The sequence below is a fragment of the Anas acuta genome, chromosome 5 (genome assembly GCF_963932015.1).
Source record: "Anas acuta chromosome 5, bAnaAcu1.1, whole genome shotgun sequence".
NCBI classification, from domain to species: domain Eukaryota; kingdom Metazoa; phylum Chordata; class Aves; order Anseriformes; family Anatidae; genus Anas; species Anas acuta.
Genome location: NC_088983.1, coordinates 46,466,688 through 46,486,299, shown reverse-complemented (window position 1 = coordinate 46,486,299; position 19,612 = coordinate 46,466,688). Strand labels below are relative to the sequence as shown.

The window sequence follows — 19,612 nt, the reverse complement described above, 5'->3', positions numbered from 1 at the left end:
TAAAGCAAAGGCAGATTTTGACTAACTAAACAAAGTCAAACCTTTATCTACAAACTCACAGAGCTCCATTAAAGCCAAAAGAACTTCATGAATTTTTCGGCAGCCACACTTTACCAAGCTGCTTGAAAATGAAGAACTTGCCTTGAATTTAATATGCTTTGTAAAATGTCTGTTCTCTTATCATAGATTACACTCTACAGATTGAAATAACATCTACTAGACCACAGGAACCTGCTGCATTACTACAGATGGCATTGCCAAAACCTCCTGTCTTCCCTGCAGAAGTGTAGCAACCAATCGCCTAACTAAATTAAATACACACAAATTTAGCTGCATTAAGTTGAGCACCAAAAGGCGTAACAGTCAGTGGTCCAGAATGCTAAAAATCACTGCCAAATTTACTGGAAGTTGTGCACAGTCCACAATCTGGAAAAAAATCAAGCCACCTAGAGGAAGTTAGTGGAATACTTGCACTGGATTTTCGAGTTATTAAAGCAGGGCACTCCTGGAGAACACTAGCCCCTGTACAGGTCCTGTACCAGCTTGTAGGTACCAAACCTGGACAACATTGGCTTTCTTAGCACTGCAATAAACAAATAATCCCTAAATATTTTAAGTTTTCTAGAATAGCTTTTTTATTACCTAATGGTACATGACTTTGACAGCACAAAACTCATGCAGTACAGATTTATAAGCACTCAAAAATAAAAGAATAAGACTTTTCCACTTTTGAAAGCACAGGTATTTGATATATCACTAGTGCTCACCAGAAGTTTGATTTCACATTATTACCAAAGGGCATCGTGATCTGGTATGTTAACAAATGTCTCACTTAGATTTATTTATTTTTAGATTTATTTGTTTATTTTTATCCTTGATTCTTTATTTTCCCCAAGAAACTGAGAAAGGAGTGGAGAACAGAGAGAAAAGCGTGAATTGCATTGGCATTTTAGAGATGACTTCTCCTGTGGCCTGGAAGACTTGTTCAAAAAAAAGTCAGGGCAAGGAATGAGAAATGACAGGAAAGCGCCAAGACTGTAACGACAACCAGGATTACAGTCAACAAAATCCCGCTGTATTGATCTGCTATATGAACTTCACAACAGAAGAGAAAGGGCAACTTACTCCCACCTATTTCCTCCACAGTAGATTCTACATCTCAGCACCAAAGGTTTTGCCAATGCTTGGTCTGAATTCTCCTTTTGTTAGTTCTGTACCATGGCTCCTTCTTACCACCCCTTGTAGTGCCCTGAGTACTTCCTTTCTGCCCACAGTATAAAAAAAATCTTGAACATTTATGGATGTCCTGAGCCTCATCTCAGCCTTGCTGTGCATATTTAGCTTTTAATACCTCCTTGGAAGTAAAACTCTTTAGCCCCATGATCATTTTTTTGCAGCAGAAAAAATGCTAAATTTGCTCATAAACCGTAAAAAGGCAGTAATGTGTAACAGCAAACTTATGAACAGAAACTCCATTATGAAAATGACATGTAACTAAATTTGGCTCATCAGCTATTATTCTCTAAAAGCCTTAACAGTTAATTCATTGTGATTGTGACAAAGTTTTGCATGCCTTATGCCCGCTGAATATATAGTATAGCTCTGTTTATGTTTCTACCATGTTCTTTATGAATATGCAGATATTCCTAGTGACCATTAAGGCTCAAAAGGAAGCTGGAGTAATTATTTCTGGGAAGATATACAACATATGCTGTTTTAATGCAGACTAACAGCATTTCATTTCAGTCTCACTGCTTTCAGTTGGAATCATCCAGTCTTACTGCCTCTGTGAGAGCCGAGAGGCTGTCCATTCCCAAGCCATGTACCACTGGATTGTAACTGGCATTTGGTGGAATTTCTAGGCATTTTCAATCTTTTTCCAAAAACTGACTCAAAAATCAACCACCGTCAAGCATTAGCCAGGTTTCACAGTCACATCACGAGAGCAGGTGGGTAGAAGCCCACCCAACAGGACCACAGATTACTCCAAATGGAAATGGCAAATACATGTAATGGAAAGGCTCTTTCTCCCCAAATCTACCATCCCCAGGACACATCTCGCCATCTGGAGTTCCAGCATGAACAGCGTTTGGACAGCTCAGTGCCCTGAGAAGAACTGGGGAGTGGCACTACCTAGTCCCGCACACCCTGCTTGGTGAGTGAGCAAGTCAGCAGGGCTGGCTTCGCACCCCTGGTCACACTCAACATCTGGCTGACCCCAAATGAGCACGCCAACAGAGGCTCCCCCTGATACGAGCAGGGCAAGTGACCCAAGCATGCTGCTCAGATGACTTACAATGACCTAACGTGGAAACAACGACTGAAATTCTGCAGTTGCATTTGCAAACCTTGAGCTAACCTCACAAGGGGACCTTGGGACCTCTCCTGCTAATTATAAGAATAGATTTCCCTTATTTCTAGCAGCCGCAATAGCACTGCATGTGCAAGCGAAGGAAATGGTGAGAGGCAGATGGCCAAGGAGATAAAGAAGGACAAGTCAGTATTTTATTAGTATTTAAATCATACTGTTGGTTTTCTGCCCAGCTTGCTGTTCCTGAACATACTACACAGACATATCTTACACGTGCTACACTGCTGCATCAGATCTGTATGGGTCAGTCTTGCAGCAGCTTAAAAAAAAAAAACAGAACAACTACAGCAAATCAGTTTTACCTGATCCTACATCTTCTAGCTCATTAAGTGCTCCTCCTGGGGCACCAACATGTCTATAGCATCAAAACTGCTCTTGCTACACCTTGTGTAGGCATCACTGACTTGCACAAACTAGTCTCCATTTCTTCACCTCCAGAGCTAGATTGGTCTGAAGTTCAGGTAATTCAAATCTCTAAAGAGAAATGCCAGCACTGCTCTCTAATTTAAGAAGCAGTGTTAAGGTGGCTAAAACAGCAAACGAATGATTGGAAGAGTAAGCCCACCTGCTCCTTTGTTAAACCTATGGCTTTCTGTCTGAGGAGATGATTGTATTGTTAGGAAAAGAAAGAAAAAAAATCAAATGTCATGCTCAAATTGCCACAAATGTCTGAGCTGGCAAGGAGCACGCAAGGTTACCTGTCTTTGATGCTGAAATGGGAGTGTTCTCTTGCCTACCAGCTCTTGCAGGTGACCATAGGTCTGAGCAAAATCCCATAAACATCAGAAGTCAGTCTTATTATAAATCAGCCAATTAGCACATGGTTTTGCCTGTACGGAGAATACAAGCTCTGGAAGAAAACACATTTCCTTGAAAGTAACTTCCAAGGAGCTGACCACGACATGGTCTCATGCTTTGCTCTCCCTCTGCGAGGTTCATTGGGTTGCGTAACTGTCCCCGGCAATCTGATTTGTGCAAGGTAGCTGTCAGCTGCCTCAAATCCTTAAGACAGCAGTAGGGCAAGATGAGGCCTGGTTTCTGGGTCCTGCTCTGAAACAGCTCTGATCCAGGCTTCTTTTCAATAAACATCAGAGTTGGTTCAATGCCGGGACGAGAGACAGGGTAAGGGGAGCTTCCCAAGCGATAGGGGATCCTGAGCCTACAGAGACTGTTAGAGAAGCTGATGTTGTTCACACACAGCTAAAAACTACCCATTAACAGGTTAATCAGCCAGGAGTTAGGGATTCTGAAACACAGAGTTATTCATCCAAACAGATCGAGCCTTCCCCTGATGTAAACTAGTCTAGCTGCACTGACTCCTGCACAGGGCTCAGTGATGCTCTTCGTCTGCCATGAAGCAGCATCTTGGCAACACGAAAGATAAATAGGGGTATTTGAAACTTATCGGACACTAGTGGCATCAGCCTCTGTTAGACAAGTATGACCTTCTGAGGTAAGCCTAGGCTGAAGTCTAAAAACAGAAGGAAAGGAAACCAGCTTTATCCTTTCTTCCTTCTATTCTGTTCCCGGGTTTCTGATTAGCTACAACCAGAACCAAAGGAAGAGAGACGGAAGAGGATGCATCCTGCTCTCATCCACTCCCCAGTTTCAGTATCAGCGAAGCAAAAGTCATTAAAAACTTAAAGAAAAAGCAACCAAATGAAGGAGCTTGGCTCTCAATACTTACAGAGGCAGCAAGTTAGCACTGTCACACGCAACACAGCACTACTACACACGACATATGAGGCTCTCAGGCTGGCTGTGTGCTCACAGACCTGTGTATCCTTGTATTTTCCCAATCTTTGTGGCTACAGCCACAGCAGCAAGTGTCACAATTTCCCTGATTTTGCTACTCAGATCCCTAAGCTAACACAAGCTGATGTTCTGAGCTGGAGTACGAAGCTACTGTTTGGTCTGTAGCATAAAATTACTGAGATGAAGTCATTCACGGGCTATTTCTTTCCCATTTAGTTGCTTTGAAATAAATTCCCTGTCACCACTAGAGTTTCAGCTGTCAGCTCCCTGATTGGATCCAGTGACACTACTGAAAACAGTAGGGTTTTTATTCTCCTTTTCTTCCCACTCATTAACTTTTTCCTCATTTTCTTTATTGCTATTTCACTTACAGATGAGCTGGCTGAAGTTCAGAAAACTCTCAGCAGCACAGTAGAAAACATCACGGGCACTCATTTTCCCCTTGGACTATTCCATAAATAAAAGCCTTTTGATGTCTGGATGTTCATTCAGATACACGCTATCAGCTCGTTCCACAGCCAGTCCCCACCTAATACCAAGATTTAATTCTGATCTTATTCACACCAGCAACTGCGATGAACTCCTCACTTATTAACATGAGGTTCTCGTTTCAGTGAAGCTGAGCACGTAGATCTGCCTGTTAATGATCAGTGAGAAGGGGAAAGAAAATAATCATCCCTTCAGCTTTTCTGGGGTGGGGGGCGTCAAGCTTATTCACAAATGAGGGGGAACAAGGCATACCTAAGACATCTTCTTGCTTATCTAAGCCAGGATTTGATGGGATGTGCCCAGCTTTGGTGCTTCACAAGAAGGCAGGGAGAGAGGAGTTGGCATTTTGTCTGCCTCAAACCCATTTCCCTTTCTAACACACTCCAAACAACGTGTGGTGAAGAATCACCTACATCAGCTTAAGGCCCTTTGGGGCAGACTCATCCTCTACCTCTTTTGACAGGCTTATTGACCACTTTGCACATGCCAACCAGGAGCAAAGGAACATGTGCTTTGTGCCAAATCCCAAGGAAAAAAAAAACACAGCACAGAATGAGTGGACAAAATAAGGAACCACCTACGAATCATGCCTCCTTCCAGAACAAGGGTTATTGTTTAAGACTCAAGTGTTTCCAAATGTGGTATCCATATGCGTGTGCTCTCACAACCAAACAGACACAATTTCCTGGGCTTTAGACAATCTGGGTTTGCTTCATGGCTCTCCCACAATCTCCCAGTGCAACCTGTGCAAGACACTTAGCTTCACTATGCTGCAGCTCCCCATCTGTCTAATGAGGGTAATAATACTTTCCATTTGTCTTATCTATTTAGCTGGAAAGCTCTACTGGGCAGGGACCGCTTCTTACCAGGGAGATTATACAGAATGCATGCACCAGTGTCCTGATCTCATGGGCTGCCTGCAGGGGATACTGTAAAGCAGGTAATAAATAATGTAATCCATCATGATTTAACAGCGAGAGTTGGGATTTTTTAACCTGGGCTATGCATGGAATAATGACTTCTCACCGTGCATGCATACCAATACACATCATGTATGAAAGACAGAGCTAAACACGTACAAAAGACAGAACTCAGGCAATTCAGGCCCTCAAATACAGATCCTAAGCAATTAACCTTATGGACGATCTTAACACAGATACTTAAGAGTCAGCCAGGTCAGTGTTTGAGCACGAAAGAGAAAAAGGGTTTAACGAGGCATGAGTTTCTCTATCACAGAGCAACAGCATGGGCACATGTACATACAGGGGCTGCCTAAAGGGGATGTCAGTACTAGGATCCCAGTGCTCATCATAACCGAGCACGCGTGAGCAGCGCAGCAAGCTGGTGCTGTCTCCTTCCACAAACACCTGCCCTCAGCTGAGAAGTGTGAGCATTGCACCCGGGTTCCAAGTGCACAGGCTGCAAATCCTTGCCGAAATCCCCAAAGCTGAGGATAAAGGCTGAGGGCTCTGCTGGGTATTGGAACTACAAGACATTTGCAAAAGGGAAGGAAATAAAAACAGATTCCTGATTTTGTTTCAATGTAACGTCTAGAGATTTGCAGTACAGCTAGATGACCCTGCAGGGTGTGTTCGTTACTTATGAAAAACATCAGTGAAGTCAATAACCTAACTTTCTCAAGTCAGACTCTTAGGTTATTACCTGCCATCTGTTCAGGACGGTGACCCAACCCATCAGAACAAAGCTGTCATTTTCTAATTAGAGCAGGATCTGAAGCACAGACACTTCTGTTGTATGATCTTGAGCAACCAGAATAGCAGAAATGTCAAAGGAATCTTACTGAAGCAAGAAAGCATTGTTCGCCTGCTTCCCTCATCAACTTGCATCTGCATTCAGATTATACACATCTTGCAAGATTATACACACCAGGTTGTATGCTTACTTCACAAAATGCTAGTTGCTCTGATTTCCCTAGGGAAATTCAATGATGGAAAAGTTTATCTTCCTTCATGTTGGATCTGGCGCAAATAAGAATCATTGTAAATACCTATTCTTTGTTCAGTGAGATCTTAGAAGGACAGCTGCACAATTCACCTCATCTGCATATTTCTGCAGAATGCATAGGATGGTTGAGGTTTCCTTTTCATTCTTCCTTCATGCTCCATTTTAGATTTTCGTACTATTTGATTCCTCTGAATGCAGAGAGATAGGAATGGGCCTGTTGCTTAAAAGATTAACGAGGCATTGTCCTGGCTATACAATGTCACTGAACAAAGAGTATCTGCCAGCTCCCTTCTTGGTGGACACATGATAAATCCTTTCAAGCCAGCCTAAAGCTTTACTATCTAAACACTTCACAGGGTTTACGTGGTTCATTCCTAACTATTACACCCAGCTATTCATAAATCTCATTTACATATTAAAGTTTACTTGTTTTTGACCTCCTTTCTCCATCAGTCCCCTGCTACTCAGAACACTTCATTTGTCCTCCTTCCTTTCAAAACTGTTGGCAAATTTGGGAGGTAAGCAATTGTTATAATTTATATCTAATGTCGCAGCAGCCCAGTACCAAAGAGTTTACAGGTTTGCAGTGAGTCTCCTTGATACTGCTCATTTCCTATTCACTCAAGCAGACTCCTTAAGGAAATCCGACCCCTTTCCTTAAGGATATCTGATCCCTTAACACATCATCAACCTGGAACACTGTTCATAAGGTAACACCAAACACACACTGATCCTGCTATGTCCAATCTTCTGCTCCTCCAATGCAGGTGGGTTGTGCTTGCAGTTCTTCCCCTGCTTCACCCCAGTCCATTTTTGGAGCCCCACGTTGCTCCGTGCTTCTTGCAAAACTTCCAACTTCTTCCTCCAAACCACCTATCCCAACACCAGCAGCATTCAAACATTCTCAACCACATCCTTCTCCCAACCTGTAACCACATCATCCTTTTCCTCTTTATTCTGCTTTTAGGAAGCTGAACAAGAGATATTCCTGTTGCCCTGGAAAATCGCCTTCCCAGTCTTTGCAGGTCTATGACTACTGCCGTTCTGTCATTAGCACAGGGTGCACTACAGGAGGCCCAAATTGGTTAAACCAGGTGGGTCCCACATAGCCCATACGCTTATAAAGTCATAACTGTCTTTAAGGAGATCTAGAGGGCAGGATTTCAGAGCAGGAGGTGACGGGAACACAGTATGTACAGGGCATCTGAAGGATTAGATGACATTCAAATAATCTTTATTGATGTCTGTAGTCATATCGAACACCCCTGACTTTCTCTCACACTACTGAGCAGAGGACAGAGGGAGGGCAATGAAACCTACTGCTCGCTCAGAGATACACAGAGATGTTCTGCTCACTGCAGAAATGTTTGATCTTGTGTATATAGGTGATAACTTGAGTACTTGCCATCACAGAACTCCAGCTTGTTTTATTCCATCTGGTTTTGGTTTTGTCCATTTGAAATCTCACTTCATCAGACTATTGCATAAAGCTTAGTAAAACAAGCAAGGGACACAACCTTTTACTTCTTGCTTTCATTTTGGCACTCAGTTAACAGTTTTTCACTGGTTTTAAGCCCATCACAAATTTATTTCAATTGCCTGCAGACTTTGTATCACTGCCGTCCAACCCAGTTCCACAAGTTTGCTTAGCACTTGAATCTTAACTGATCTATTGCTGGAGCTAGCCAAATACTAAGGGGTGAGAGCAAATTAGGAGAATCAAATAACATTATCTAGCGCAACAGAATATACTACCCATACCATCAAGTAGCCTCCTTCCATCAGCCCATCTTAAGCATATGTATGTGGCCAGACTTCAGTTTGTCTGTCCAGATACTATCAAAGCTCCTGTTTACAAATGGAAGAAAAATTTAGGAAGAATAGTTTCTAAGTTAAGTAAAGTTAGCTAAAACAAACACTGCGTAAGAAGACTTGGCACTGACATCACACACAGGCAAGACAATTTACTGTTGAGCTGCTTCACACTTGCAGTAATATCTTCTGGAGATGGAATAAAATTAACAGGCTTCCCAGTGAAGTAGTCACTGCACCAAGCCTGTCTGAATTTAAAGTGATTGGACTGTGCACTTAGTAGCATGGTCTAAACTTTTGGGCAGAGCTCTGCGGTGCCAGGAGTTGGACTTAATGATCCTTATGGGTCCCTTCCAACTCGGGATATTCTATGCTTCTACGAAATAGGAATTCAGTTCAAATAGTAAACTTAGTTACTACCAGGAACAAAACTAGATGTTAAGTTGTGGCCTGGGATATACAGAAAGGAGTATAAGGACTTGATCCCACAGTGGCTGTTAAACACAACCCAAGTCAAATACACACAGGGTTGCCAAAGCTTAGTGGCTTTCCCTTTTTAACTTAGTAAATCTTATATCCCAGCTATAATGAAACAGTCCCCTGAAAAAGCTGTAGAGAGGGCATTCTCAGAGACGCTTAACAAAAAACAAGCATAGATATTTTTAGGAAGAGATTCTATTTTTTTATTTTTTTTTTATTTTTTGGCAGAAGACAGTGTTGGGAATACCCATGAAAAAGAGAAAAGAATGAGAGGGTGTGGCAACCACACCCAGAACAGCATTTGTTCAATATTCAGCAAGTTCTTTCATTCAAGCATTTATTTCAGTATCTACACTACCTCAAAAAACAAGAGTTGGCCAAAACGAGATGCATCAGCCCTGAACTTAATAGCACTATTTCAAACACAAGTTAAGTAAATACACCAGTTCAGGAGAAGGACAATGAAGGACAAACCTACGGAATAAAACTTTGCTCCCAGGAACAGAAGATCCTACTACCACTATCCATATTCCTTCCAAACAGAGATAGGCTAGAGAGAGGAACTCCCACGAACTCAAAAACCTCAGTGGTATTGACTGGATGTCTTCAGTCATTGTTTAGCTTTTTGCTCCCAGGGGAGCAAAATGAGTATGTGAAAGAGTGATGAACAACCTTTTTACAAAGCAATCACCAGCTCACCAAACTAAACTCCAGCTTCACTTCACTCTGAGATTTGGTGAGCCTCATTGTGAAGTATTGGACTGGAGCAGGAAGGCCACCCCACTCACTTCCCATTTTTTACCTGAACATGACCAAAAAGTATAGACTAACTCCAAGTACATGGCCTCACTACTGTAACGTCAGCCCAGCACTGAGTAGCATCAAATCACATTTTGATAAAATGCACCAGCTATATGGTGCAAGCCTCCGTTAAATTATGGACAGCTGGCACCTTATTAATCTTTGATTTCACAGCAATCTTCTCATGCTGGCAACTTTGCTTCCTGACATCTCAGTGTTTTGAGAGTTAATGATTGGCAAAGCAAACATTGCAAGTTTAAAGGACTTCATTTCCAATTTAAGCCAAAAACAACCCGTCTCTTCACAACGTTTCCTGCCTACATTGAACTTTTTGCCCAGGACTTCACATCATCAGTCCCAGTATAGTAGACATAAGGAGTAGATAGCTACCACAGCTAAGTAAGCAACAATGCAAGAGTACACTGCAAAAGCTGTCTTCACAAATCTCCCCCTCTTCTCTGAAAAGTTCAAAGAAACCCACACAACCACCAGCCCTTCCCTTCTGGCAGGTCTCATGCTCCAAGGACAGGTTAAAAGCATGGTCAGGAATGACCTAGCAACTTCTGAGAGCTACCGAAGACTGAATCCAACACAACTCACACCTCTTCCATGTCAAGTGGGCAACTTCTGTAGAAATACAGGGCGCTGTAACATGCCTTGGAATAACACTGGGGTCTTAAGACAGCAATCACTGCAAAAGCATAGCGGCTTAATACTTACACTCAGCAGGAGGCACTTGTTTTCTTTGATGGCACCTATGCAGCCCACGAAGCCAATGATCATGACAAAAGTCCCTGTGACGATCAGTAAGTTGGCAGCCGACAGGGACGGGAAAGAAGAGGAGAGGGTGGCAAAGTTCCCTTGGGTAACAGCCAGCCAGATGCCCACTCCAAGGATTCCACAGCCTCCCAACTGGAAAAATAAAGACAAACAAAGAAGCTTAGTTATTGCATCAAAGTAACCCCAGATGTTAATCTGTATTGATTTGGCATACTCAAAAAATGGCTCACATTTCCTAACTCTAAGCCACAATTTCAAGTATCAGGTCTCCAGTGAAAAAGCAGACACTCACTAAAAGAGACATTCCCAGTGGCTCGGATCTCAAAGGGGCTGAAACAATCCATATCCCAGTTAGGTACCTCACAGAGCTGCCCAGAATGGCTGAAGCAGTTTGGATCCCCTGCTCTTCCCATCCCAACACATCGTCTCCTGTCTCTGGCACTTGCTAAAAGTTGATCTTGCTACAGCATCCCCTGGTAGGACACCTCACACCTCTTCCCAATTCCTCACCAATGTCAAGACTCCCTTGGGCATTCAGAACGTAAAGGAGCCAGAGAAGGAGGAAGAGTTCTCCTCTAGCATTACAGAAATTAATAGATGCTTACTGCTAATGTGGCCACTGGTTTGGTAATTCAATCCTCAGAAGAGGACTTTGCTGCTTTAGGAAAGACTTGAAAGGGGAACAGTATTAACATACTGTACTGGCTCCTCAGGCACGGGAGCAAGGAGAAGGGAGCATTAGCAGCACAGGCAGAGCCACCACCACAAAAACATAAAATTTACAATTATTATATACACAAGGAACTTTAAAGAATGCAAACATTTATAAGCCTGCTGCTTATAATTGAGAGAAAGCTTGCAGAATTGTAACAATCTGAGTAAAGCTGAGCAATTAAATAGAATTAAACCAAAGGGGATTTTGCATTATTATACAGTCACACAGCAGAGCATCACTTAGGTTTCTTTCTTTCCTTCTCTCTCCTTAAAATAACCAATTTTTATTGAGTTTTATAATTGCACTTTATTATCCAAATCAATTAAAGGCTAGGAAAGAAATTGTGTTCATAGAGTGGTAAGCCAGACATAGGAGCATATCAATTAAATGTCTGCATAAAGTGCATGAATGTAAGACAGATCCCGAATCAGAAGAGGAAAGAGACAGAGCTAATCCTGGGGCAGAGCTAAGCCTCAGAAATGAAACACAGAAGAGAAGCACAAAAGCCAAAGCAATTTCTTAGTACTAATTGCTAAGGTTGCCTCTGCACGATACTGAATTCCCCCTCCATAAGAGACCAGAAAGGTGGCTGTGTCTCAAGGCACAACTGCTTGTCCCAGTTGTAAACCAGTCTATCTTGTAAACCAGTTTATTTTGTTCAGAATTACAGCATCAAACTGTACCTCATCATCAAGTACCTCCACTGGGAGAAAGCAGACTCCAAGACCCACGGACTCGAACCATCCCATTAAGCAGCCTGTTCACATACAGACATCCTGCACCACCCTTTTGCAAAGCGTCCTCCATAAACACCCGGGAGGGGCAGTCCCACGTGTGCCATGACCACATACACTGAAGTACCTTCCCTCTGTGCCCACTTACGGACCGTGATCTTTACAATGGTCTAAAATGATTGAAGAATAGCTAGAGGAGAGGAACGGGGAAAATACTTTAAAAAGGTATCCCAAAGGGAATTGTTTAGGGCACCCAAGGGGATATTAACAAGGAAAAAGCGGGAAGAAATTTGTTATGGATTCCCTAAAAAGTAACTAAAACTCTGAAGGTTACCTGGACAATAGAAGAGGATCTAAGGAGAGGTAGCAGATACCTGAGTTAAACCCAAAGACCAAGAGATAGCTTGTGTAAAACAGTGCAGGTCTGGTTATACTCGCTTAGATCAGGGCTGAACATTTCAAACACCAATTTTCCTTCGGTTAATTCACCAAAACCTGAAAAGCACAGGGACCCCTTGAGCACCATCTGGCTCCAACTGGATTTCACCATGGGATTCTTAGGCAATGGCAGCACTTCAGCCCTGTTTCTTTTCCAGTACTTGAAGGTCCCCTTGTATTCCTTGAATAAAACCATTAAGCTGCCATAGAGTGTCCCGGGAAACAAAGGCTGCCTTTAATATTTGTCTACACGGTTCTTTAAATCTCCCTTTCCACCAAGGACCGAAGCAGCCCTGCAAATTTCCGGCCACTGAACATAACATTCAAGCACCTGGTTAAGGAATGCAGCAGGGAACCCAAGACCCACCATGACACCCATAGGAACCCACAGGAGCAGACTATTTTCTTTTCCCAAACATCACGTGGCTGCCTTTCCCCCCATTCCAAACTGAACAGTGACAATTCCCAGTTCCAATCCCAGCAATCGCCAGAATCCCATTTATTTATTCCAGGTATCTCAAACTCTTGTGGTTGGTTCTGTGCTGCCTGTTTTAATTTCCCTGCCTTGATACCTAAGGAGCTGTTAAGTTACAGACAATTTTACTTCATTACCATGTTCCCTTTCCTCTGTTTTTACTTCCCCTACACCATCCCCACCCCCTGTTTGTGCCAAGCAGGCAGAAGAAGAGAGATGAGATGTTAAGTCCTGACAGCTTTCAGGCTTTGCTGAGATGTGAAATTAAACAAACACAAAACCATTAACAGGGCTACTCTTGGAAATGCAGGGGCTTCTTTGCAAGCAGCCAAGCTGTCACAGTTAGAAGAGGCGCTAAATATTAAAACAAAAAGATTAGCAAGAAAACTATAGCTCGAAGCTGATCTACTGGCGACCAAATACAAGTCTGTATTGACTCCACGTGGCAAGTGCAAGGTTGACTACAAAAAAAAAAAAAAACAACCACAAACAACAACAACAACACACCTCAAAGATGTCAGGCTGGTGAAAACAGCATTTTTTTAATCCCCTGTGAAATGTTTAACATGGTATTTGCCTAATTGTTCATGATATTCTACTCTGGGGAGCCAGGCAACCTGGCAAAATTTAAAGCAGAATGCAGATCCCTTTAACATTTTTTTTTTTTCTAGTAAGTGTTGCATTTTTTTGTAAAATCTTTTGTTATTGTGCCAAAACACTGTGGCACCAGAAGGGATGGTTTCCTAGCCCTAAGTCTTAAGAGATTTGAGTGAAGCGTCTGTTCCAGGACAGCTCCCGGTGTAAATCTGGAACAGGCTGCTCAATACATCCATGCCTCGGTCGCGACACACCGAGTACAAAGACATGACCGGTGGGTTCCTTGCAAGCCCTGGACTTTGCAGTTGGCTGTGGAAGCAGTGCTTTATTCTGCTCAACATAAATTGCTCCCAGGCAGGGTCAAGCAGTAAAGCTGGTGGCTTATTCTAAAAGCACAGATTCAGTTCATCTCTCCCCCCAGAGACACACAGACATGTGTACGCTCACTCTCTTGGCAGAAAAGCTGCCTACAGAATTAGATCCTCCAAATTGTTCTAATGGGCTAGAAAATAAATTATTCAGACTTCAGAGCATGCACTTAGAATTGATCTTACAATATTGTAAACAAAGTAATCCCAAACAGCCCCAGATATATGCGTGTTGTCGGACAAAATAATTCAGAAGCTACAGCTACACGCTTAAAATACTGCAGGAGAAATTGCCTCATTGTTCATGATAATGGTGTTGGTGTCTTTAAGTGTTTTTTTTATTGGTTTTATTACATACAAAATGCATCTAATCAAGGCTTCTCATATTGTATCTGATTGGGATCTACCCATCATGCTTCCTCTTTTTAATAATTCCTTTTGTATTAAAAAAATCCACCAATAACAGAACCCAAGTATAAGGTACAGCCGATAGTTTTGTAGTCATAGTAATTAATTTACTTAGAGGTTTCTCTCCCAGCCTCCACAAATTTAAACAAAAAGGGCCTTCTCAATCCCACTTGCTATGCAGTTCCTCTTGGGTGAATGTGCCTCCCCCTCCTTTAACTATGAAATAAGAGGATGCAATGAAAAAATCAACATCAAAGTATTAACAGCAGTGATGGGAACATCATCCAGCAGATGTTCTTGTAATGTAAGGTGGACTTAAATTACTGTTCCTTGTAGTTGGATACATGTCAGGTGGAAATGGAATACGTATATATATGTTGACAGGATGTAATGAATCTTACCCGCCCCAAGCAGAAGCTCACGTGCTGCTGTGGGCACCATGGCTTTCTCTACACACACATGCAAGCAGCCTCTCCTCGTGGCTGCTGCCTCTCTTGGTTAAGAGAACCAAGAGCTAGGTGGTGGCTGGTGGCCACTTCTGGCCAACACCTTCAGGCCAGCACTTTGTGGCCTTTAGACTCTGAAGAATCTCCTCGACATCAGCACGCAACGCGTTTCTCTTGCTAGTTGAAGGCCTGAAACTTAACAAGTGTAAGAGGCAAGGATATTATAAAACTTAATCCCTTTGCGCCTCCGATTTTGGAAAGTTAAGTGGAGTAGTGAATGGGGAGCTGAAGCACATTTCTGCCCTTAGGATAATTAGGCTCTAGAGCTCTGCAGCAGAGACGAAGAAAATGTGCAAATATCATCCAAAGCAGCCATGATCTGAGCTACCCTTTTAGCAATAATTTGAAAAGAATTAGAAAGAAATTAGTTAGTGGGGATGACATTCCTGGGAGTGAAGAGACTGAACAGCAGCAGCCCCTAAAATCCAATACGGGATGAGAAAGGGGAATAGAGAATGATAATTTATTTTTCTTGAGATTAAAAAAGCTAGCGCTCATTTGGTCTGCAGGTTTAAAACCAATTAAAGCAAGTACTTTTTCATGAAACATTTAATTGTATTTTGGAACTCACTGCCACAGTTTTGTGGATATCAAAATATAAGCAGGTTCAAGGAGGGATTACACAAATCAAAGGAGGGCAAAGTGCCCTAGCTATTAAAAACAATAGTTTGGATGCAACCCCTGCAGACAAAGGCCTTAAGCTGTAAATTGAAGCAGCTGAGAAAAGTGTCCTTTATTATCTGTCCTTTTTTCTTACATTCTCTTGCAGCATCCCTGAACAGCCATGACCCTAAATAGAGTACTTGGCTAGATCCATCTTTGTCAACATGATGGGCATCTGTGTGGTTCTCCTCACGTACCTCCCCTCCCCTCCCCAGTTTCAATGTTCACTTGCAATTTGAGTTTTTTTTCCTTGCTTGGCATCAGCCTGTTTGCGGAGACAGGTTTATAGCTATAGACACCAGTTAATTCCCTGTTTCTCCTCACATACATGTCATGCTCTTGCTTTTGTGTCAATGAGAGCAGATCTTATTCAAACCAAAACGAAGAAAGCTGTCCCGTAATTAGCAACAATGTCAAAATGTCTTCCTCCTCCTCAGACCCACTGGACCTACAGAGGCTGTACTTTAATTCCAGTGGGCACAGTGACCCTAATTGGACCCTCCTTACACTACCTGTCCAACCTGGAACAGGGCCTACTAACTCTACGCACCCACTCTACTTGAATTTTTGTGTGATTTGAGACAGAACGGTTGTGGAAAAGTCCTACAAGCAACAGACTCCTGCATTCGTGCCATCAACAGCTACAAGCAATGCAGTGCTTAAGCTGTGGTACATAAAATAAAAAAGGATCAAGTTATTTGGCTGCATTTTGAACCAGAGTAAAGATTCCTCCACATCCGCTCTTCACACACACGTGCTCCCTTCTCCTCCTCCTTGCTGCCTTCTCCTCTCACAGCCACGGCCCAGGTTGTCAGCATTGCTTAAGGAATTGCATTGCTTGGACAGCCACCAGCCACCTCTCAGCTGTCATCACTCCAGAGCACTTGAGCTGTCTTGTAATTTATGTCAATAACAATCAATGAGAGCTGGGTTTCCAGATCCCCTAGATCGTAGCACATAGCTTCCCTCACTTCCCACTACTGGGATTAAGCAACCTTTTAAAAGGTGGTTGAATGCAAACACGTACCTTCCGCCTCTTATTCCACACACCTTAGCACCTTGGTAAGGGCAGAAAAGTCATCAGTCTGTTTGGTCTTAGGACAGACCTCAAAACTCTGTTGAAGCTTGGGATTTCAACAGTAGGGCACATTGCAAAATTTGTACAGAAGGGGAAAAAAAAGAGGAAAAAAATAACAACAAGCCCACAGTCTGCAAATCCCTCCTGTGAAGGAGAACAACTCAGGGAATCGTTTCCTCATCTAATTCAGATGGGCTCTCACTTGCATTGCTTCTCAGACAGACACGTCTGGTCTCAGCCTGGAATGAATGCCAGATCCACCCAGTAGACAGACATTATCCCACAAAAAAAAAAAACACATCACAAATGGATTGGATGCTGCTCTACTCAACGCTTTCTTTCAGAACAACATCTACTCACTGCAGTCTATTCTCTCCAGCCAAAATTTTATTTTGTTGTGAGGTCATTTTATTCCACTTTTGAACTCTTTCACTAATATCTCCATGACTTACGGGAAGATGCTTTAAAAAAGCACAACTGAGTAAAACACAGAGCGTTCCAAATGCCAATCTCTTCAGCTTCGCAGATAAGCAGCATAGAGTGATTAAAAATTAAAGCTTCATGAAACTAATTGTTTGGCCTCGTGATCCCATCTTTTCATTTTCCTTAAAAAAGGAGTTTTTAAGTTTCAAATACAAACATTTTGAATTGGAATATGGGCCATTACGTACACAAGCGGCGGCCAAATGCTTCCAAGAGTCATGTGTGCACACTCCCCATAGGTGTCAACCAGCACGACTGATCAATCACCTCGCTGATAACAGCGCTGAGGGGCCAGCCCGAGTGCTGGTCTGGACTTTTCCTAATGGAATGATTCATGTGCTGTCTGCCTTACCCATAGTCAGTGGTGCAACACAGTGGGTAGGGCTCAAAATGATTTCAAAGCAGACGTGATGCATCATCCTGGGGCTCGTGCCCTGGTTGCTCTCTCTCTCACCACAGTCTGTTGTCACAGGTTGGAAGATAAACACGTCAGGAGCTCGTGTTGTTGCTTTCCTTCCTTTTAGACATTTCTCTCCTATAAATAAGCTGTGTTTTAGGATATTCCATCCTGCATGCGAGCCTGACAAATAGCAAGAGTGCTTTTATCAAGCCTAGAAATTCTACAGAAAAGAACTTTGGAGCTTATGGGAAAAGCAATCGTTCACGAAAGGCATTTATTTTCATAGTGTCAATAATGGAAATGTATAAAAAGCTGTTTTTTCAGTTATCCTGGTGAGGAAAGAGCCTCAAGAGCTTAAGCCTTAAGAAATTCATTATTCTTCTCCAGTTGAGGTCTACCACTAAATTGCAGCCCCATACAACTAAAGTAAATTTGGGGACAATTGAAGATGTCAAAAGACAGAATATCATACTGACACCCCGCTAATGGAAAAGTGAATAAAAAGTCTTTCAGTTAATCCCTGCTGTTTTATGAGCAGTATTCTCCTAAGTACTTGCTCCTCTAAATCACAGTTATCTATCAACTACTGTTACAAAAGAATGGAACCACAACATTTACGAGTTAAAACACCCCATGTAAAAAGGGTGTTTTCCTTTCACAGGCTCAAAATTCATGGAAACACTTAAATGTGCTCAATGGCACCCTTAGTGAGCAAAGCATTTAAGTACGTGCTCAACTGCCCCTGACTTTAATTAGTCACTTCTGTAGGGCACTCAGTGGCCCCGTACTGCAAAGTCATACATCACTGAGGATGCAAAACCTTGCAGAAAGATAGCAGGTGAGGATGACCTATCAAGGCAGCACTGCTGATAAAAAGGTTAAACATGATCACAGCATACTTAAAAATGGTACTTATCAATGTCACAGGCATCTGATTTGGAAATTTGCCTAAAACCTACCTCAGATGGAAGCTATGTACCACGTTCACAACAACTTAGTGAAACACAGAGCAAATACATCAGTAATACATCAGTTAGAAGAGGGAAGGGGGTGGCTACAGGACAATGAAAAAAAAAAGCCTCTTTGCAGGTTCTGATCTTAATCGCTGCCAAATTGAAAGTGTTAAAGCTTTTTCATCTGCTCCTCAAATGTCATTTCTAAATCCACCTGGGATGACTGTAATGAAATCGATACAGTTTTAAAGAGGAATACATGCATGAGGTCTGGAATCAGAATCCATCAAATGAAGTTAAAGCTTTTAAAAAAGAAGCAGAAAAGGGAGAAAACTGGATGTGCTCCAGAGTCCCAGTTCTCTCCCAGCTGCAAACTGATACAAAAAGTTTATAGTCACTTCAGAGCACCTGGGAAAAGACCAGATCTGGAGCCGTGGGTTTCATTTTGGCCTCTTGCTGCCATAACATTCTGTTAAATACTGAAAACAAAAGTAGCAAATGGTGAAATTTGGTCTTCAAAAATAGTGTAATTTCTGGAAAGGAGATTATCTACAGAGATTTTTACCCAAGCCATCTGGTGAGGTGACAAGAGAAACTGAGGACAACAAGCACAATAATGCCTCCCAGAAGCCACAGCTCAGTTGGTCTATGACAGATTTCTTGCACTACAAAAAAAATACTGATTATTTGGTGTTTGTAGAGTTTTTCTCTCCCTTAGAGGCATTGGAAGGGTTTAGACTAAGAAGTACTGAAATACGAAGATGACAGGGGTCAGAAAGGAAAAAACAAATGTAAACAAACAGGTTTTTTTAAAGAGTACAAAGCCAACAGACAGTCTTTCACATTACTTGAGAAGTTTTTAAAACATGTGCTAACAGGCACAGTCTGCAGGAAAATAGAAGCAAAAATATTTTCCTGTTGCATGTATAATCCATCCATAGAGGTATGCAGATAGCACAGTGCTGGTTACTATAGAAACCTCCAGAGTGAATATAGATACTATAGCCTAAATGCAAAATTAGTTGTGTATCTAAAATAGAAAAGTGCTGATACCGGGGGAAAGAAAGAACTAAAGCTGATACCCTTCCTAACAAAAGCTTCCAAAAAATAAAGAGTCTTGACTGCATCAGCCAGTATCTGATTAAAAATAGTCTGAATAAAGGGTCTCCTGCAATGCACACGGGCAGAAGCTGAACTTAGTTCTGCAAGTTGAGACAGATTAGGAAATGGCAGCGAGGGCTGGGGATGCTGCTTTTACTGACGTGTTTGGCTCATTGCATCTCAAGCCTGATTTTAAGAGCATCCTTGCCCCAGGTCCCAAATTGTGCTGATGCATTCCAC

At 42.3% G+C, this 19,612-nt stretch overlaps 1 protein-coding gene across 10 annotated transcripts in view; it reads right to left on the bottom strand.

Moving 5' to 3' along the window:
* Window positions 1-19,612, bottom strand: part of TSPAN4 (tetraspanin 4) — a 332,463-nt gene that overhangs the window by 60,315 nt on the left and 252,536 nt on the right. For all 10 annotated transcript variants that reach the window (XM_068684539.1, XM_068684540.1, XM_068684536.1 and 7 more), the window contains one exon: window positions 10,394-10,585. In XM_068684539.1, the coding sequence (XP_068540640.1) occupies window positions 10,394-10,585 (192 nt within the window). The remainder of the gene's footprint in view (window positions 1-10,393; window positions 10,586-19,612) is intronic.